The 22,792-nt window shown below is 38.0% G+C and overlaps 1 protein-coding gene across 4 annotated transcripts in view; it reads left to right on the forward strand.

Annotated features, from left to right (window-relative positions):
* The window catches only part of LOC117329436 (protein ecdysoneless homolog), a 43,600-nt gene that overhangs the window by 11,984 nt on the left and 8,824 nt on the right, over positions 1-22,792 (forward strand). For 3 of the 4 annotated variants that reach the window (XR_004533198.1, XR_004533199.1, XM_033887378.1), the window contains exons 4-12: positions 119-297; positions 2,622-2,763; positions 3,155-3,205; positions 3,602-3,730; positions 4,025-4,162; positions 13,127-13,212; positions 18,183-18,292; positions 19,017-19,197; positions 19,423-19,499. Coding sequence is in view for 2 of the 4 variants with exons in the window: in XM_033887378.1 (XP_033743269.1) it covers positions 119-297; positions 2,622-2,763; positions 3,155-3,205; positions 3,602-3,730; positions 4,025-4,162; positions 13,127-13,212; positions 18,183-18,292; positions 19,017-19,197; positions 19,423-19,499 (1,093 nt within the window). In the remaining 2 variants the exon portion in view is untranslated. Of the gene's footprint in view, positions 1-118; positions 298-2,621; positions 2,764-3,154; positions 3,206-3,601; positions 3,731-4,024; positions 4,163-13,126; positions 13,213-15,242; positions 15,353-18,182; positions 18,293-19,016; positions 19,198-19,422; positions 19,500-22,792 lie in introns of all 4 variants that reach the window. The other variant, XM_033887395.1, reaches the window with a different exon arrangement.

Here is a 22,792-nt window from a genome sequence, read left to right on the forward strand (position 1 = left end):
TTACTGTCAAAGCACCTTGATATGAATAAATATAGTAATAAAGATTTACTGTTTTAGTAGCTAAAGTGAGTTATATACAGTGTACATTGTTATATATAAGTGTTTTCTGCCTCTCTAGGTATACATTTACAATGGACAACTACAGATCATCCCATTGCCCCAGTCCCCGTCTGATATCACAAGTCTGCCAGGTGCGCTGCCGTCCATCAGTGATGCAGTCCAGTGTGTGCGGTCCTGCTCCGCAGCCACCGTAGCGTCGGCCAGTATACAGCAGGCCATACAGACTCGGATCAATGAGTATGTCTTACATTGATTTTGAGAAAGGTCAAGTGCTATCTTATCAACTTAAGTCTAACCAGTCTGTAGTCTGTGCATCTAACCTTAATTTTGGTAAGGATTATTGATGAAAACAACAAGCCAGAAATAAGTTATTATAAGAAATTAAACTTATAGTCAAACCTGCTCTAAAGGCCACTGGCATATAACAAAAAACTGTTTTGGTTCCAAATGTGGCATATTTCATTGTATATGAACCTCTATATAAAGGCCACATTTATCTGGTCCCTTGTGTGCCTCTTTAACTGCATATATGGAGGTATTACATGCTTGCAGTTCACTTTTCAAGATTAAATATTATACTGACAAAGCAGGTACTGGCAAATCAATTTCTGGGGTATAGATAACCAATCATTCATTCAAAAATCCAGATCAGCCTCTCTACCAGTGTCAGACCCTTCACATTATATCTTAGGAAAGGTTAGATTAAGATATCCCTGTTAGATTCCAGTGACATACATGTAGTTTGGAGCTTACTAATTCTGATTACTCTAGTGACATGTAGTGTGGAGCTCACTTATTCTGATTACTCTAGTGACATGTAGTGTGGAGCTCACTAATTCTGATTGCTCTAGTGACATGTAGTGTGGAGCTCACTAATTGTGCGTACTCTAGTGACATGTAGTGTGGAGCTCACTAATTCTGATTAGTCACATGAATTGTGGAGCTCACTAATTCTTATAAGTCACATGTAGTGTTGAGCTCACTAATTATGATTACTCTAGTGACATGAAGTGTTGAGCTCAATAATTCTGATTACTCTAGTGACATGTAATGTGGAGCTCACTAATTCTGATTACACTAGTGACATGTAATGTGGAGCTCACTAATTCTGATTACACTAGTGACATGTAATGTGGAGCTCACTAATTCTGATTAGTGACATGTAGTGTGGAGCTCACTAATTCTGATTACTCTAGTGACATGTAGTGTGGAGCTCACTAATTCTGATTACTCTAGTGACATGTAGTGTGGAGCTCACTAATTCTGATTACTCTAGATCTAGTGACATGTAATGTGAAGCTCACTAATTCTGATTAGTGACATATAGTGTGGAGCTCACTAATTCTGATTAGTGACATGTAATGTGGAGCTCACTAATTCTGATTCCTCTAGTGACATGTAGTTAGGAGCTCACTAATTCTGATTAGTGACATGTAATGTGGAGCTCACTATAATTATGATTACTCTAGTGACATGAAGTGTTGAGCTCACTAATTCTGATTACTCTAGATCTAGTGACATGTAGTGTGGAGCTCACTAATTCTGATTACTCTAGTGACATGTAGTGTGGAGCTCACTAATTCTGATTACTCTAGTGACATGTAGTGTGGAGCTCACTAATTCTGATTAGTGACATGTAGTGTGGAGCTCACTAATTCTGATAAGTGACATGTAGTGTGGAGCTCACTAATTCTGATTAGTGACATGAAGTGTGGAGCTCACTAATTCTGATTACTCTAGTGACATGTAGTGTGGAGCTCATTAATTCTGATTACTCTAGTGACATGTAGTGTGGAGCTCATTAATTCTGATTACTCTAGATCTAGTGACATGAAGTGTGGAGCTCACTAATTCTGATTACTCTAGTGACATGAAGTGTGGAGCTCACTAATTCTGATTACTCTAATGACATTTAGTGGGGAGCTCACTAATTCTGATTACTCTAGTGACATGTAATGTGGAGCTCATTAATTCTGATTAGTGACATTTAGTGGGGAGCTCACTAATTCTGATTAGTGACATGTAGTGTGGAGCTCACTAATTCTGATTACTCTAATGACATTTAGTGGGGAGCTCACTCATTCTGATTACTCTAGTGACATGTAATATGGAGCTCACTAATTCTGATTACTCTAGTGACATGTAGTGTGGAGCTCACTAATTCTGATTACTCTAGTGACATGTAATGTGGAGCTCATTAATTCTGATTAGTGACATGTAGTGTTGAGCTCACTAATTCTGATTAGTGACATGTAGTGTGGAGCTCACTAATTCTGATTACTCTAATGACATTTAGTGGGGAGCTCACTAATTCTGATTACTCTAGTGACATGTAATGTGGAGCTCACTAATTGTGAGTACTCTAGTGACATGTAGTGTGGAGCTCACTAATTGTGAGTACTCTAGTGACATGCGGTGTGGAGCTCACTAATTCTGATTACTCTAGTGACATGTAATGTGGAGCTCACTAATTCTGATTGCTCTGAAAGTTGTGTACTTTTTACTTTATTATTTATCACACCTTTAAGCTGATGATGTCATTAATTAACTTCATTTAATAGGTTTCCAGCTAAAACCAAAGAAAACGTTCACTATGCACACTGCTACATCCCTGCCAACCTGGCAGCTATCTTGGAAAAAAGACCCCATTTGGTTTCCTCCGGGGTGTTAGCTTTCTACTACAGAGATCCTATCGACCTTCGGGTAAGCTTTCTACTACAGAGATCCTATCGACCTTCGGGTAAGTGTTGTCAGAATGTTCTATTAGAAATGGTGACGAGAAAATGATTTGATCTAGGATTTACTGGTCATTATTTTACCAGGTAGTGTTTTTGGTTCTCGCTACCTTTACAAATGATTTGTCACCTTTGACAAATAAGATCAAATTTGTGAACATTTTTGAAAACAAACCAGAGAGGACATAATTAGTTCTCTTAGTAATTAGCAGTACATGTGTATTCCTTTGAGGGTTACATATTCAGATTTCTCTTGGTATGGCAGCACAATCATGAAAAGAACCAGATTGTTGTATTTATAACACATATCAACTTTCCCATACATATTCATTTACCTTTCATATATCTGGTTATTTCAGTCATGTCGAACTATGCAATACTTTCGACCAGGGACAAGAGTGATCTCAAGGGTGAGTATAGACAGAACAAGGTTTCATACCTGCATAAAATGTTATATTTTGGTAGTCATTGGTCAAAGTTATGATGTCAAAGGTTAAAATCATCTATTTTGGAGGGTTTATAGATGTTGGGCTTTATTTATGTAAATCTGTATTCACTTTATTAGTTGCATTGACATTGCTGTAGATAATCTACAAATTGGACTTCATATTTTTTGTACAGATTTACGAAACGTAAAATTTCATTGCAACAAAAACCTACTGTACACTGTCAACCAGGTTACGCTCGGTAAGGGAAAACATACACAGCTGAAATATATTTGAATATTAGAAATTGTAGCGTGTTGGATGTAACGAGGCATCATGACCATTGGGACCTGTTTAACATTCATGTTTGACCTTTCACAGGTGAAGTTCACACGATGTCTGTATGCTCAGCTGATGCAGCAGAAATTTCAGCCAGACAAGCGCAGTGGCTGGGTCTTACCTAGTACTCTCAATCCCAAGTACAAAGCACATGATCTAGGCATGAAGCTGGTACGTTTTCTGTATAAATTTTGCTTATTTTTTGTGAAGTCGGTGGATGTGTTTCTTCTGAGTATATTAATCAGACAAGATTTACCGACTGTCTGTTGTATTGTAGTATATTATACAATGATATTTGTATTCACAGGGGTTTATCTTCCAGTATATGTGGGCGATGATTAAACCAATAGATTACACAGGTTTTTCTTTTACTGTACCACCCCAGTAACTTTTTATTCTAAATAAACAAACCTATGCGAACTGTTATATATAAATATACTAAATTAATGATGTGTATATTTCCAGGCCCATGGCTTTGAGATTCTGTGTGCAAGGTGCTCTTCTAACCGAACTAAAGAAGGCAACGTCAAACGTAGTCCTGAGGACAGTGATGTACGGTGGAACCGATACCTACAATCTCTCACAGAGCGTGGTTTCTTCAGGGTAAGTCACCAAGCTGAAACAGCAACAATTCTCAGGCTTTTATGAATAGATGACCCAAGATTCCATGATGGTTAAATATTAGTGTGTCAAATTTTGACATTTACCAGCATGTGTGTCAAATTTTGGCGCTTACATGTAGTTATGTAATTGAAATGTTTATTGCTGAGATAGGCTACATATCGATTTCCAATTCCAGATCCTTACGAAAACAAAGCGTCTCATTAACCCTGATGCAACTGTAACATATAGTATACTGGATGTAGTTTTTCCTTAGATTTATTCATTAGAAAGTTCATCATTACAGAAACGTACTGTTCTTGTTTCCACATTTCAAGTTAAATGGCATTTGTCACAGGTTTGAAAATAGTTCAGACAGATTTAGAAGCCATGTCGCATGGGCACCTACACAGATATTGAAAGCTTTGTGGCTAAGTAACAGGTTTGATTGCCTACTTGAGGTATAGCCTTTGTTTAAATAGGTATTTACTGAGAACATATCAGTATAAGCCTTCTGTATTTTGTCTGCATGGTTGCACGGGAAAAAAGATCAGAGCGATACTTACCTTATACAATGTTAATCGATCGATGGAGATGCGATTTAACCTTGAATACAACTAAAACAGCATTGAGCAATGAATATGAAAGCAACATGACTTTTATGACACATTTAGATGGAAACATAACTTTATTGAAGCATTTTATTAAGAAACAATATTCCAACACACATCAACATGGCTACATATGTAATAGAAGTAAGTAATAGGTTTGTAGTAAATGAACTAAAAGATGGTTGCTAAAATTGGATATTGTTCTGATGTTTTTTTTGTGAAATTTTGATGTGTTTAATTTGGGCTCATTCACCCCAGGTGCAAAAAAAAATAAAAAATATAACCACATCCAAAATATCCCAAAGTACAGTATGTAATGATTGATTTACAGTGGTCCTGCCATCATAATGGTGTTGAATTTCATCTGAATCATTGTTGTAGCTTGGGACTTGTATCAGAGTGTACCTGAGTCCAAGAGGTCAACATTTCTGATATTTTTTACGTGGACATTCATTATGATATGAAGATGTACAATAGGGTTATTTTCTATCAATCCCACTTTCTCCAGCTCATTTGTCAAAAATAGAATGTTTTATCTTTTATTTTGATAAATCTTTTCATTGCACTTTTTAGGTCACCTGAGTCTCAAGTGACCTATTCTAATCCCCTTTTGTCCGTCGCCGTGCGTCGTCCGTCGTCCGTCGTCCGTCTGTAAACAATTTACATTTTCGACTTCTTCTCCAAAACCCACAAACCAAATTCTATGAAATTTGGCAGGAAGCTTCTATGGCTAAAGGTCAACCAAAATTGTAAATTATATGGTCCCCACCCCCCAGGGGCCTTAGGGGCAGGGCCAAAAAGGGTCAAATTGACTAAAACTTCAAAAATCTTCTTCTCTACTCTCAGATATGCTGGAATCAAACACTCTTCATAGATGGAAGGGTCTTAAGGTGCTCTACCAAAATTGTAAATTTCATGACCCAGGGGTTTCACGTTTGCCCCTGGGGAGGGGCTAAACTTTACTAAAGTTTATATAGGGAAATCACATTTTTGACTTTAATTTATTTTATTTCTATTGGAATTCCTTCTAATTTTGTAAACATTGTCAGCATGGGATGACAGTTTGATGGCATATAACTGTTGGCCCTGACTGACCCCCAGGGGCTGATGGGCGGGGCTAAAAAGGGCCAAATTGACTGAAATTTCACAAATCTTCTTCTCTACTCTCAGGTATGATAGAATCAAATACACTTCATAGATGGCTGGGTTTGAAGGTTCTTTACCAAAATTGTGAATTTCATGACCCTGGGGTCTCAAGTTTGCCCCTGGGGCGGGGCTAAACTTTACTATAGTTTATATAGGGAAATAACATTTTTGACTTTTATTTGTTTTATTTCTATTGGAATTCATTCTAATTTTGTAACCATTGTCAGCATGGGATGACAGTTTGATGGCATGCACATGTTGGCCCTGACTGACCCCCCGGGGCTGATGGGCAGGGCTTAAAAGGGCCAAATTGACTGAAATTTCAAAAATCTTCTTCTCAAGACTGAAATAAGGTGGAATCAAATACTCTTTATAGTTTGAAGGGTCTTATGGTTCTTTATTGAAATTTTAAATTTCATGACCCTGGGGTCACAAGTTTGCCCCTGGGGAGGGGGTAAATTTTACTATAGTTTATATAAGGAAATCACATTTTTGACTGATTTGTTTTGATTTCTATTGAAATTCATTCTGGTTAACATTTTCAGCATGAAATGAAAGTTTGATAATATGCATATGTTGGCCCTGACTGACCCCTAGGGGCTGATAGGGGGGGGGGGGGGGGCAAAAAGGGTCAATTAAATAAACTGAAATATTTCTAATCTCAGGTGACCGTTAAGGCCCATGGGCCTCTTGTTGATACAACATTTCCCCTTCAGCAGATTTGGTCCTAATCAGTGAATTTATCTAAATAAGATCAATCTATCTGACCACACGCCCCATACAGAACTATCCTACCCCACTGACTACAGCCTGGTTGTTACCTCACATATAGTGATATCTTACCACACTGACTACAGCCTGGTTGTAACCTCACATATAGTGATAACCTACCACACTGACTACAGCCTGGTTGTAACCTCACATATAGTGATAACCTACCCCACTGGCTACAGCCTGGTTGTACCCTCACATATAGTGATATCCTACTACACTGACTACAGCCTGGTTATACCCTCACATATAGTGATATTCTACCACACTGGCTACAGCCTGGTTGTTACCTCACATATAGTGATATCCTACCACACTGACTACAGCCTGGTTGTTACCTCACATATAGTGATATCCTACCACACTGACTACAGCCTGGTTGTTACCTCACATATAGTGATATCCTACCACTCTGACTACAGCCTGGTTGTAACCTGACATATAGTGATAACCTACCACACTGACTACAGCCTGGTTGTTACCTCACATATGGTGATATCCTACCACACTGGCTACAGCCTGGTTGTAACCTCACATATAGTGATATCCTACCACACTGACTACAGCCTGGTTGTTACCTCACATATAGTGATATCCTACCACACTGACTACAGCCTGGTTGTAACCTCACATATAGTGATAACCTACCACACTGATTACAGCCTGGTTGTAACCTCACATATAGTGATATCCTACCACAATGACTACAGCCTGGTTGTAACCTCACATATAGTGATAACCTACCACACTGATTACAGCCTGGTTGTAACCTCACATATAGTGATATCCTACCACACTGACTACAGCCTGGTTGTTACCTCACATATAGTGATAACCTACCACACTGACTACAGCCTGGTTGTAACCTCACATATAGTGATATCCTACCACAATGACTACAGCCTGGTTGTAACCTCACATATAGTGATATCCTACCACACTGGCTACAGCCTGGTTGTTACCTCACATATAGTGATATCCTACCACACTGACTACAGCCTGGTTGTTACCTCACATATGGTGATATCCTACCACACTGACTACAGCCTGGTTGTTACCTCACATATAGTGATATCCTACCACACTGACTACAGCCTGGTTATACCCTCACATATAGTGATATCCTACCACACTGACTACAGCCTGGTTATACCCTCACATGTAGTCTACCCCACTGACTACAGCCTGGTTGTAACCTCACATATAGTGATATCCTACCACACTGACTACAGCCTGGTTGTAACCTCACATATAGTGATATCCTACCACACTGACTACAGCCTGGTTGTAACCTCATATATAGTGATAACCTACCACACTGACTACAGCCTGGTTGTAACCTCACATATAGTGATAAACTACCACACTGACTACAGCCTGGTTGTTACTACACATATAGTGATATGTAACCTCACATATAGTGATATCCTACCACACTGGCTACAGCCTGGTTGTATCCTCCCATATAGTGATATCCTACCACACTGACTACAGCCTGGTTGTAACCTCACATATAGTGATATCCTACCACACTGACTACAGCCTGGTTGTAACCTCACATATAGTGATATCCTACCACACTGACTACAGCCTGGTTGTAACCTCACATATAGTGATATCCTACCACACTGACTACAGCCTGGTTGTTACCTCACATATGGTGATAAACTACCACACTGACTACAGCCTGGTTGTAACCTCACATATAGTGATATCCTACCACACTGACTACAGCCTGGTTGTAACCTCATATATAGTGATATCCTACCACACTGACTACAGCCTGGTTGTAACCTCATATATAGTGATAACCTACCACACTGACTACAGCCTGGTTGTAACCTCACATATAGTGATAAACTACCACACTGACTACAGCCTGGTTGTTACTTCACATATAGTGATATGTAACCTCACATATAGTGATATGTAACCTCACATATAGTGATATCCTACCACACTGACTACAGCCTGGTTGTAACCTCACATATAGTGATAACCTACCACACTGACTACAGCCTGGTTGTTACCTCACATATAGTGATAACCTACCACACTGACTACAGCCTGGTTATACCCTCACATATAGTGATATCCTACCCCACTGACTACAGCCTGGTTGTAACCTCACATATAGTGATATCCTACCACACTGGCTACAGCCTGGTTGTAACCTCACATATAGTGATATCCTACCACACTGGCTACAGCCTGGTTGTAACCTCACATATAGTGATATCCTACCACACTGACTACAGCCTGGTTGTAACCTCACATATAGTGATATCCTACCACACTGACTACAGCCTGGTTGTAACCTCATATATAGTGATATCCTACCACACTGACTACAGCCTGGTTGTAACCTCACATATAGTGATAAACTACCACACTGACTACAGCCTGGTTGTTACCTCACATATAGTGATATCCTACCACACTGACTACAGCCTGGTTGTTACCTCACATATAGTGATATCCTACCACACTGGCTACAGCCTGGTTGTTACCTCACATATAGTGATATCCTACCACACTGACTACAGCCTGGTTGTAACCTCACATATAGTTATATCCTACCACACTGACTACAGCCTGGTTGTTACCTCACATATAGTGATATCCTACCACACTGACTACAGCCTGGTTGTAACCTCACATATAGTGATATCCTACCACACTGACTACAGCCTGGTTGTAACCTCACATATAGTGATATCCTACCACACTGACTACAGCCTGGTTGTAACCTCATATATAGTGATAACCTACCACACTGACTACAGCCTGGTTGTAACCTCACATATAGTGATAAACTACCACACTGACTACAGCCTGGTTGTTACTACACATATAGTGATATGTAACCTCACATATAGTGATATGTAACCTCACATATAGTGATATCCTACCACACTGGCTACAGCCTGGTTGTAACCTCACATATAGTGATATGTAACCTCACATATAGTGATATCCTACCACACTGACTACAGCCTGGTTGTTACCTCACATATGGTGATATCCTACCACACTGACTACAGCCTGGTTGTTACCTCACATATAGTCTACCCCACTGACTATTGCCTGGTTATACCCTCACATATAGTCTACCCCACTGACTACAGCCTGGTTATACCCTCACATGTAGTCTACCCCACTGACTATTGCCTCACATAAAGGTTTTTGATATCCCACTCTATCTTTGACTCTGCTCTAACTTGATTTGTTTTGATGTTATTAGTTTCACAACTCTATATTGATTTCTCTTAAATTTCCCTATGTGATTTATTAGCTTGCGTGATGTGAGATGTAATAATGTGTACGGTCGTAAGAAAACCATGCAGTCCATTATTGACTGTCCCATGTGGTTACTTACGCCATGCCAGATCCCATTCTCTACAATAATCACTCCAATCCCAATTGATTTTTTCAATAATTTTCTATTAAATTGGAAATTATCAGCTTTGTATCCGGAATATAATTGTTAATCTGATCAGCCATCTGTAGATTGATTTGTAATATATAATGACAGACTCAAGATGAAACTTTATGCCTTATAGATTTTGTTATTTTCATTTTAATACTGAAAGAAAATCAGAATAACTGATATTCCAAAGGTCATTTCTAAATTGGTTTTACATTACTATAGTAGACATCTTAACATTTGCTATGATAGTAATAAATTTTAGAATTATACATATGTTAGTCATACATTGTAGTTATGTACATTGTTATACTAGTCATACATTGTAGTATTATACATTGTTATATGTCATAAATTGTAGTATTATACATTGTAGTATTATGCATTTTTATATGTCATACAATATAGTGTCATACATTGTTCTATTAATCATACATTGTAGTGAAATACATTGTTCTATTAGTCATACATTGTAGTGAAATACATTGTTACAACATTTTGATTTTGATTGGAAAACAAAATGGCTGATAGGCTGATTTTGACAATTAAAGATTGTTATTGGTAGTTTTCAAAAGGTACTGAAGGGATTTCCCTTGGTCTCTAGTTGTGCATATTGCATTTTGGGACTGATCAGGGAACAACATGGCTGACAGGCAGCCATCTTGGATTTTAACAATGGATGTTTGTTACCACTAGTTCTTACATTTCATATATAGGTTCCCCTTGGTCCCTATTTATGCATATCCCTGTATAGGACCAACCTGACAGCAACATGACCAATAGGCAGCCATCTTGAAATTTGACAATTGAAACTGCATTCTTGTAACAATTTCTTAAAGTACTAAATGGCTGTTATGGGTCTTTCTCAAATATGAATGTAGAGAGTTGTGCTTCCAAGTTTGATTCAAAGAATGAAATGGATGACAAAGATTATGGCCATCATTTTGACAATTGCAGGGTTGCTCCTGCTATATAGTGTTATATAAAGTTATTAAATGTTTCGAATGAAGAGTGAAAGAAGGGAAAAGACCAGTCTTTCATTTGACTGATATGGATCATTCATTGGTGGGCACAAAGATTCCTCTGGGATCTCTTATTTAAGAATCCCTAAATAATGGCAACAGTTTCAGATAGCCTGGTTACCATGGTAATGGAATGGTAGGTCTCTGATTTGTCAAAATTTAGATGATGTATGTTATGTATGGCCAAAATTGGTACACATGGGTTTTAAGGTATGCTAAATATGGTGGCAACAGTTTCAAAAGTTTGGTTGCCATGGTAATGAAATTGAAGCCTTTAATTGACCAGAAATGTAGATATTGTCTGATTTTGATGAAATTTGGTATGTAAGTGTTTCATGAAACTACAAATACAGTTTTGACTTCCATTCCTGGATTTAGAATCAAAATGGCCATTCTGTTATCTTCTGATTGTTGGATATTTTGATGTTCAATTTCGATGAAATATGTATAAAAGTATTATGACTTAAGGAACAATAATGTGTTTTCTTTAAACTTCATTATAAACTGTTGGGGTAGTTTCATCAGGGACTTCTGTAACAGGCTGTTATAATTAATGCTTGTTATACATTGTAGTGTTATGTTAATTATACCTTGTAGTGTTTTTATACATTCAATGTGGCAAATTAAAAAAAACACTATTCTGATATACATGTATATACATCCCTACACATATAAGTGATAATATAAAATTTCCAGTGTCATTGCTGCAGTAATTGTGGAAGTTTCTATCCAATGAGATTTCTCTAGCAAAATATAATAATAACACTGTTGAAATTAATAGAGTAATTTGTCCTTGTCTAGCAGGCAGAGCAGTGTATATATCTGTTTACAATAGAGGTTGTTGTCTAGTTTTGCTGTCAGAGAGTTGAGGTATAAGTAACACTAGCTAGATACAGGCCCCAAGCTGCTGAATAAGGTTCTGTTGTTTGTTCACCACTGACCAATATTTGACCTGACATATTATGATGGATTCTTGGACACCAGATACCTTTCTAATGACAGCCCTATTTGTCGAACTTATATTATAGTTATTCATTGATTAGAAACCAGCGATTATTTGAGTCAAGCCCAAAGGGTGTAATTTAGCAAATTTTTTAAATCCTCCTCCTTCTTTTCGAACAACAGGGTTTTGCCTAGATCAGATTAAAGAATATGTTTGTAAAGAGTTTATAAAAGGAGAGGATAAGTACCCCTAAGGACTAAAATGACTTTGTCCAACTGGCCTGAAGGTGAGAGAGACTCAGCGATGTAGAAAACTGAGGGTCTGGGCATCCTTGGGGCAAAAGGGGAAAATGATGCAAACCTTTGAAATGCTTCCTCATATAATATATAAGATGACATTTTGTCCAAATTTAGAGCATTACTGGGTAAAGAGGACTCAGTGTTGTATAAATCAATGGCCGGGTGGCACAGTGGTAGCACACTTCCCCTTCACCAAGGCAGCCAAGATTGATTTCCCCTGTTGGACGTAAAAAAGTATGCTGTCACCTGCCTGACCATGTGGGTTTTTTCCGGTACTTTCATTTTCTCCCTCAGTAAGACCCTCACACGCTTCCATCCAGGCAGACAAGAGTGATTGATATAAGTTGATATAACTTGTTTAACAATTGTTGTAAAATAGATAAAGTTTCCATTTACATTTTTAGGTCACCAAGGTGTTTGTAAACAATTTACATTTTCAACTTTTTCTCCAAACTGCTGAACCAAATTCAATGAAATATGGCTGGATGCTTCAATGGCTTAAGGTCAACCAAAATTGTGAACTATATAGTCCCCACCCCCAAGGGACCTGCGGGGCGGGGCCAAAAAGAGTCCAATTTCTCAAAATTCATATAATCAAATAACTAGCATGATCAATTTTGAGACTGATCAGAAAAAAACAGGCAAATAGGTTGCAATCTTGAATTTTGATATTTGAAGCTCCACAGCTGTGAATTATCACGAGTTTTAGTGTTACAGCTAGGTGCAATTCTGACCTTTTGTGTTTAAGGGGGAAATAGAGGGATCCAAGCTTTACAAACAGTTACTAAGTGATGCCAGGCAGTTCTACACAGACCAGTTAAAGACAGATCTGAGGTGAGCAATGGGTTAAAATGGTGCATTTAACTTTGAGGTAAATCTGAGGTAAGTTATGGATGTATATGATACCTGTGTAACTTTGAGGTAAATCTGAGGTAAGCTATGGGTGTATATGATACCTGTATAACTGAGGTAAATCTGAGGTAAGTTATGGGTGTATATGATACCTGTGTAACTTTGAGGTAAATCTGAGGTAAGTTATGGTTGTATATGATACCTGTACATGTGTAACTTTGAGGTAAATCTGAGGTAAGTTATGGTTGTATATGATACCTGTACATGTGTAACTTTGAGGTAAATCTGAGGTAAGTTATGGGTGTATATAATACCTGTGTAACTTTGAGGTAAATCTGAGGTAAGTTATGGTTGTATATGATACCTGTACATGTGTAACTTTGAGGTAAATCTGAGGAAAGCTATGGGTGTATATGATACCTGTATAACTTTGAGGTAAATCTGAGGAAAGCTATGGGTGTATATGTTACATGTATAACTTTGAGGTAAATCTGAGGTAAGCTATGGTTGTATATGCGGTGTAACATTAGATACACTACAGGCAGCTATATAAGGTACATCTGAAGTACTCCTTTTTCAGGTATGGGTACCAGGATGGTTTAGCCTTAGTTCATTTGTGTATGTATAATTCTAGCTAAATTGTTTCACTTTCACAGATGATAATTTTTACTACATTATCATTGCTGATATTTATATCCTCGCAAAACTTTGTCTTACAAAGAATATTAAAGTCCATTTATGTATGTGTTCCCTAATTTACTACACACAAACAACTTTTAATATCATAGAAATGTTATCATGTAATCGTAAAGTTAATTCCCGTAAAAGTTACACTTAACCAAATTGCTGATGAGCAAATTATTATTATTTTAGAATGTGAATCCTGCAAATTTTTGATGTCTTTCTGAAAATACAAGTACTACAAGTATCAAGTACATGTAGCTATGTGTATATAATGGAACTTGTTGTACAATGTATAATTATAACTTCCTTGGTGTACAATGTATAATGTAGTGATTATCCTATTGTACAATGTATAAATTAGCGATTATCCTATTGTACAAAGTATAAATTAGCGATTATCCTATTGTACTATATATAAAGTAGTGATTATCCTATTGTACAATGTATAAATTAGCGATTATCCTATTGTACAATATATAAATTAGCGATTATCCTATTGTACAATATATAAAGTAGTGATTATCCTATTGTACAATGTATAAATTAGCGATTATCCTATTGTACAATATATAAAGTAGTGATTATCCTATTGCACAATGTATAAATTAGCAATTATCCTATTGTACAATGTATAATGTAGCGATTATCCTATTGTACAATGTATAAATCAGACTATCTTATTGCACAATGTTTAGAATAGGGACTATATCTTGTACAATTATAAATGGGTCCGGAACTAACTTGATGCACATTATATGAATGAGACTGTCTTGTTGTACAATGTTGAAAAGGGACTCCCTTGTACGTTTTAAAGGAAACTTTATGTACCTTCTTGTACAGTGTATAAATGGGACTCCCTTTTACAATGTATAAATGGGACTACCGTCTTGTACAGTGTATAAATGGGACTCCCTTTTACAATGTATAAATGTAACTACCTTCTTGTACAGTGTATAAATGGGACTCCCTTTTACAATGTATAAATGTAACTACCTTCTTGTACAGTGTATAAATGGGACTCCCTTTTACAATGTATAAATGTAACTACCTTCTTGTACAGTGTATAAATGGGACTCCCTTTTACAATGTATAAATGTAACTACCTTCTTGTACAGTGTATAAATGGGACTCCCTTTTACAATGTATAAATGGGACTACCGTCTTGTACAGTGTATAAATGGGACTCCCTTTTACAATGTATAAATGTAACTACCGTCTTGTACAATGTTTACTGTGACGTCATTCTACAAAGTTGAACATGGTAGTTAAGTTTGGTAATGTTGACATGCCTTAGCTGATCATTGATAAAACAATATTGTTTATTGTAGTGAGGGAAGTTATAGAAACTTAGGAGGTGAGATACTCAAACTGTTAGATTCTGTCCAGTTTGATATAGAAGCTATGAGGAAAGCAGAAACTGATTTAGCTCCTCCAGATGGTAAGTGAAACAGAATGTATTTATTAAAATCTTAAGTATTAAAACATCATAATGCTGGATAAGTAATTTTAAATCCCTTTCAGATTCTGATAGTCTGTTATGGATTGATGATGAATTAGATTTCCAAAACTCAATTTTAAGCTTGTCGGTTAAAGTCCAGGGGAGCTAATGCTATACACTGGGGGCTCTCATTCGGTTACTTTATTGTAACCTCTTCGATTTGGCCTTTTAAATTCGGGGAATTTCTTGCCCCCAATTCATTATATCATATTTTGTGTATTTATTTCTTATGTAGATGATATGCTTGGGATCGCCCAAGCTCGGGGGTCGCCCCATCTGAAACAGTCTTAGCAGAACTGCCTGCTTTTTAGCTACCAACTGCTTACTCTGTGGCTTGAGGTCGCTCAAGCTAGGTTTCTCTCCTCTCTATTAGTCATAGCTAGCTAAGCTATGATCGCTCTAGCTTGGGGGTTGCATGCCCCTATAGTATAATTAGTATCTTAATTGTTTAGGTGTATCTTTTGAGTAGCGAGTAAAAATTTATTATGTAATATTGTTAGTTGATGTTATTTAGTTGTAAGAATGAGCAGCCCCTAAGAAAGCCAAAACCTTTAGATAATATTTAATATGAGCCTGAACAAGTTATTGGTTCCATTCAATAAATTTTTGACTTTCATACTGTTTTGGTGTGTTGTGTATAAAATGATATTTTGTTTACTAAATAGTTGTTTGTACACAACATTTAAAAACCCCGTCACAGTCTTCATGTTAGTAAATATCTATTTCTAACCTCGCGCCTTTGATCACGTGATGTTCTTGACCAATGGAAATACGTCAGGGGATAGCGCCACCTGCATTCATTTTCAAGCAGCGTGATTATTTGTAGCAGCAGTGTTTTATTCATCATCCACCATCCGCCCCACCTCCACCTTTGATAATTTGCAGTTTTCTTTACTGTGGTTTGTGTATAATTGTTTATATTATATTATAATTACCTTTTAATATTTATATACTGTTGTTTTGTTTTGATTGCCTGTACTTTTCATGTGTATATGTTGTTTTTATTATATGTGTTTACTTATAATATTTATATTTATTACATGTCTTTTTTACTTGTTTCGGGCTCATTTGTTTAGGGGTAAGTAAGGCCTCATGGTGAGACAACACCTGGCAAGCTGGTCTGAGCATTGGATAAACCTACCTCCCTGATTCAGGTTGGGGCAGCCGGCTCGCAGCACCTTTTTGTACATCTGTGTTGGTTAATTATAAGCTTTATTTTGTTACAATGCAAGCTGTCACATTTTTTTTTTATTTTGGGCTGCTCTTCTTAGTAAGGAATAGTTAGAGGATATCACTCACAGTAATGAATTTATCACGCCGTGATATTAGCACTTTTAAATTCGGGGAATTTCTTGCCCCCAATTCATTATATCATATTTTGTGTATTTATTTCTTATGTAGATGATATGCTTGGGATCGCCCAAGTTCGGGGGTCGCCCCATCTGAAACAGTCTTAGCAGAACTGCCTGCTTTTTAGCTACCAACTGCTTACTCTGTGGCTTGAGGTCGCTCAAGCTAGGTTTCTCTCCTCTCTATTAGTCATAGCTAGCTAAGCTATGATCGCTCTAGCTTGGGGGTTGCATGCCCCTATAGTATAATTAGTATCTTAATTGTTTAGGTGTATCTTTTGAGTAGCGAGTAAAAATTTATTATGTAATATTGTTAGTTGATGTTATTTAGTTGTAAGAATGAGCAGCCCCTAAGAAAGCCAAAACCTTTAGATAATATTTAATATGAGCCTGAACAAGTTATTGGTTCCATTCAATAAATTTTTGACTTTCATACTGTTTTGGTGTGTTGTGTATAAACACCCCTGTATCAGCATTGTCCATAGACTGCCATGTTAAAGTTTTATAAATTAGCGATTATCCTATTGTACTATATATAAAGTAGTGATTATCCTATTGTACAATGTATAAATTAGCGATTATCCTATTGTACAATGTAAAAATTAGCGATTATCCTATTGTACAATATATAAAGTAGTGATTATCCTATTGTACAATGTATAAATTAGCGATTATCCTATTGTACAATATATAAAGTAGTGATTATCCTATTGCACAATGTATAAATTAGCAATTATCCTATTGTACAATGTATAATGTAGCGATTATCCTATTGTACAATGTATAAATCAGACTATCTTATTGCACAATGTTTAGAATAGGGACTATCTTGTACAATTATAAATGGGTCAGGGACTAACTTGATGCACATTATATAAATGAGACTATCTTGTTGTACAATGTTAAAAAGGGACTCCCTTGTACGTTTTAAAGGAAACTTTATGTACCTTGTTGTACAATGTATAAATGTAACTACCTTCTTGTACAGTGTATAAATGTGACTCCCTTTTACAATGTATACATGTAACTACCGTATTGTACAGTGTATAAATGGGACTCCCTTTTACAATGTATAAATGTAACTACCTTCTTGTACAGTGTATAAATGGGACTCCCTTTTACAATGTATACATGTAACTACCGTCTTGTACAGTGTATAAATGGGACTCCCTTTTACAATGTATACATGTAACTACCGTCTTGTACAGTGTATAAATGGGACTCCCTTTTACAATGTATAAATGTAACTACCGTCTTGTACAGTGTATAAATGGGACTCCCTTTTACAATGTATAAATGTAACTACCGTCTTGTACAATGTTTATTGTGACATCATTCTACAAAGTTGAACATGGTAGTTAAGTTTGGTAATGTTGACATGCCTTAGCTGATCATTGATAAAACAATATTGTTTATTGCAGTGAGGGAAGTTATAGAAACTTAGGAAGTGAGATACTCAAACTGTTAGATTCTGTCCAGTTTGATATAGAAGCTATGAGGAAAGCAGAAACTGATTTAGCTCCTCCTGATGGTAAGTGAAACTGAATGAATTTATTAAAATCTTAAGTATTAAAACATCATAATGCTGGATAAGTAATTTAAAATCCCATTCTGATAGTCTGTTGATGATGAATTAGATTTCCAAACTCAATTTTAAGCTTGCCGGTTAAAGTCCAGGGGAGCTAATGCTAAACCCCCCTGTGTCAGCATTGTCCATAGACCGCCATGTTAAAGTTTTTATAAAATAGTGTTGTGTCAATACTAAAGAGGATACAGCTTAGGTAGTTGATATGCATGTTCCTTGTGGCAAGACCTTTCCATTGGTATTACATTTGCGAACCTGATGACCATAAATATGACCTTTCACCTCTCAAACCTTGACCACAGTATGTTAACCGTATGAGATAAGGCTTTCATAATTGACATGTGTGTTCTTTGTGACAAGACCTTTCTATTGGTACTACATTTGGCGACCTGACCTAGACACTGATCTTTGACCTACTTTTAAAAATCTAATACCAAATTTGACTTGATAACTATGATTTCCTATGACTCTCAGTAGACCACGAACAGTGTGTTTTTAACTTTTGTCTATTTCACATGTATTTGATCCTCAACCTTTTCAGGGAAATGCTGTTTAACTTGTTACTGGTTCACTAAACCCTGTAGTATTTACTGTAACTGTTAATACTTATTTGCTATTAATATCAAATTATGGTATTAGGGATACATACAATTTGTTGCTATGGTTACAGATGATGGATGGCTGAATTTGACACCAGACACCCTGGATGAGTTATTGAGGAAGAAAGCTGGTGCAAATAGTACTGAAAAGTCTTCTGACAGCAAGGATCCCATTGACCTTTCCAAGGTCGCTGACAGCATGAAGGCTTTCGTAGAGAAAATATCTGGTGTAGATGGAGTAGAAATTCCTGTGTGAGTACATCATGTAATTTTAAAGAAAACATTTCCTTGAAAACATTATCATACAGACAGGCCCTTGTACACTGGTTCTTCAACATTGAAATGTGGAGACAATTGAAATATGGTATACTGATAAACCAATTTATTGTACCTGATAGAATAAACATTTATGCTTTGATACAGAGGTTGTACATTAACAACAGTTTTTATAACTCATAATCTGTTGATTTGTTTTAGTGAAGGCGAAGATGATGATGAAGATGATATCCAATTTGACAGTACAGGGTTTATATCAGCCATGCAGAAAATGTTTGGTAAGTTTTAACGGAACACGATAGAAGAGTATAACAGATCCTATGGGTCTATCAGGGTTGGATACTTACAGGTGAGATCCTATGGGTTTATCAGGGTTGGATACTAACAGGTGGGATCCTATGGGTTTATCAGGGTTGGATACTAACAGGTGGGATCCTATGGGTTTATCAGGGTTGGATACTAACAGGTGGGATCCTATTGGTTTATCAGGGTTGGATACTAACAGGTGGGATCCTATGGGTTTATCAGGGTTGGATACTAACAGGTGGGATCCTATGGGTTTATCAGGGTTGGATACTAACAGGTGGGATCCTATGGATTTATCAGGGTTGGATACTAACAGGTGGGATCCTATGGGTTTATCAGGGTTGGATACTAACAGGTGGGATCCTATGGGTTTATCAGGGTTGGATACTAACAGGTGGGATCTTATGGGTTTATCAGGGTTGGATACTAACAGGTGGGATCCTATGGGTTTATCAGGGTTGGATACTAACAGGTGGGATCTATGGGTTTATCAGGGTTGGATACTAACAGGTGGGATCCTATGGGTTTATCAGGGTTGGATACTAACAGGTGGGATCCTATGGGTTTATCAGGGTTGGATACTAACAGGTGGGATCCTATGGGTTTATCAGGGGTTGGATACTAACAGGTGGGATCCTATGGGTTATCAGGGTTGGATACTAACAGGATGGGATCCTATGGGTTTATCAGGGTTGGATACTAACAGGTGGGATCCTATGGGTTTATCAGGGTTGGATACTAACAGGTGGGATCCTATGGGTTTATCAGGGTTGGATACTAACAGGTGGGATCCTATGGGTTTATCAGGGTTGGATACTAACAGGTGGGATCCTATGGGTTTATCAGGGTTGGATACTAACAGGTGGGATCCTATGGGTTTATCAGGGTTGGATACTAACAGGTGGGATCCTATGGGTTTATCAGGGTTGGATACTAACAGGTGGGATCCTATGGGTTTATCAGGGTTGGATACTAACAGGTGAGATCCTATGGGTTTATCAGGGTTGGATACTAACAGGTGGGATCCTATGGGTTTATCAGGGTTGGATACTAACAGGTGGGATCCTATGGGTTTATCAGGGTTGGATACTAACAGTGGGATCCTATGGGTTTATCAGGGTTGGATACTAAGAGGTGGGATCCTATGGGTTTATCAGGGTTGGATACTAACAGGTGGGATCCTATGGGTTTATCAGGGTTGGATACTAACAGGTGGGATCCTATGGGTTTATCAGGGTTGGATACTAACAGGTGGGATCCTATGGGTTTATCAGGGTTGGATACTAACAGGTGGGATCCTATGGGTTTATCAGGGTTGGATACTAACAGGTGGGATCCTATGGGTTTATCAGGGTTGGATACTAACAGGTGGGATCCTATGGGTTTATCAGGGTTGGATACTAACAGGTGGGATCCTATGGGTTTATCAGGGTTGGATACTAACAGGTGGGATCCTATGGGTTTATCAGGGTTGGATACTAACAGGTGGGATCCTATGGGTTTATCAGGGTTGGATACTAACAGGTGGGATCCTATGGGTTTATCAGGGTTGGATACTAACAGGTGGGATCCTATGGGTTTATCAGGGTTGGATACTAACAGGTGGGATCCTATGGGTTTATCAGGGTTGGATACTAACAGGTGGGATCCTATGGGTTTATCAGGGTTGGATACTAACAGGTGGGATCCTATGGGTTTATCAGGGTTGGATACTAACAGGTGGGATCCTATGGGTTTATCAGGGTTGGATACTAACAGGTGGGATCCTATGGGTTTATCAGGGTTGGATACTAACAGGTGGGATCCTATGGGTTTATCAGGGTTGGATACTAACAGGTGGGATCCTATAGGTTATTAGGGTTGGATACTAACAGGTGAGATCCTATGGGTTTATCAGGGTTGGATACTAACAGGTGGGATCCTATGGGTTTATCAGGGTTGGATACTAACAGGTGAGATCCTATGGGTTTATCAGGGTTGGATACTAACAGGTGGGATCCTATGGGTTTATCAGGGTTGGATACTAACAGGTGGGATCCTATGGGTTTCTCAGGGTTGGATACTAACAGGTGAGATCCTATGGGTTTATCAGGGTTGGATACTAACAGGTGGGATCCTATGGGTTTATCAGGGTTGGATACTTACAGGTGGGATCCTATGGGTTTATCAGGGTTGGATACTAACAGGTGGGATCCTATGGGTTTATCAGGGTTATATACTAACAGGTGGGATCCTATGGGTTTATCAGGGTTGGATACTAACAGGTGGGATCCTATGGGTTTATCAGGGTTGGATACTAACAGATGGGATCCTATGGGTTTATCAGGGTTGGATACTAACAGGTGAGATCCTATGGGTTTATCAGGGTTGGATACTAACAGGTGGGATCCTATGGGTTTATCAGGGTTGGATACTAACAGGTGGGATCCTATGGGTTTATCAGGGTTGGATACTAACAGGTGGGATCCTATGGGTTTATCAGGGTTGGATACTAACAGGTGGGATCCTATGGGTTTATCAGGGTTGGATACTAACAGGTGGGATCCTATGGGTTTATCAGGGTTGGATACTAACAGGTGGGATCCTATGGGTTTATCAGGGTTGGATACTAACAGGTGGGATCCTATAGGTTTATCAGGGTTGGATACTAACAGGTGAGATCCTATGGGTTTATCAGGGTTGGATACTAACAGGTGGGATCCTATGGGTTTATCAGGGTTGGATACTAACAGGTGAGATCCTATGGGTTTATCAGGGTTGGATACTAACAGGTGGGATCCTATGGGTTTATCAGGGTTGGATACTACAGGTGGGATCCTATGGGTTTATCAGGGTTGGATATTTACAGGTGGGATCCTATGGGTTTCTCAGGGTTGGATACTAACAGGTGGGATCCTATGGGTTTATCAGGGTTGTGTACTAAAAGGTGGGATCCTATTGGTTAATCAGGGTTGGATACTTGCAGGTGGGATCCTATGGGTTTATCAGGGTTGGATACTAACAGGTGGGATCCTATGGGTTTATCAGGGTTGGATACTAACAGGTGGGATCCTATGGGTTGATCAGGGTTATATACTAACAGGTGGGATCCTATGGGTTTATCAGGGTTGGATACTAACAGGTGGGATCCTATGGGTTTATCAGGGTTGGATACTAACAGGTGGGATCCTATGGGTTTATCAGGGTTGGATACTAACAGATGGGATCCTATGGGTTAATCAGGGTTGTGTACTAAAAGGTGGGATCCTATTGGTTAATCAGGGTT

The sequence above is a fragment of the Pecten maximus genome, chromosome 1 (genome assembly GCF_902652985.1).
Source record: "Pecten maximus chromosome 1, xPecMax1.1, whole genome shotgun sequence".
Taxonomy (NCBI): Eukaryota; Metazoa; Mollusca; class Bivalvia; order Pectinida; family Pectinidae; genus Pecten; species Pecten maximus.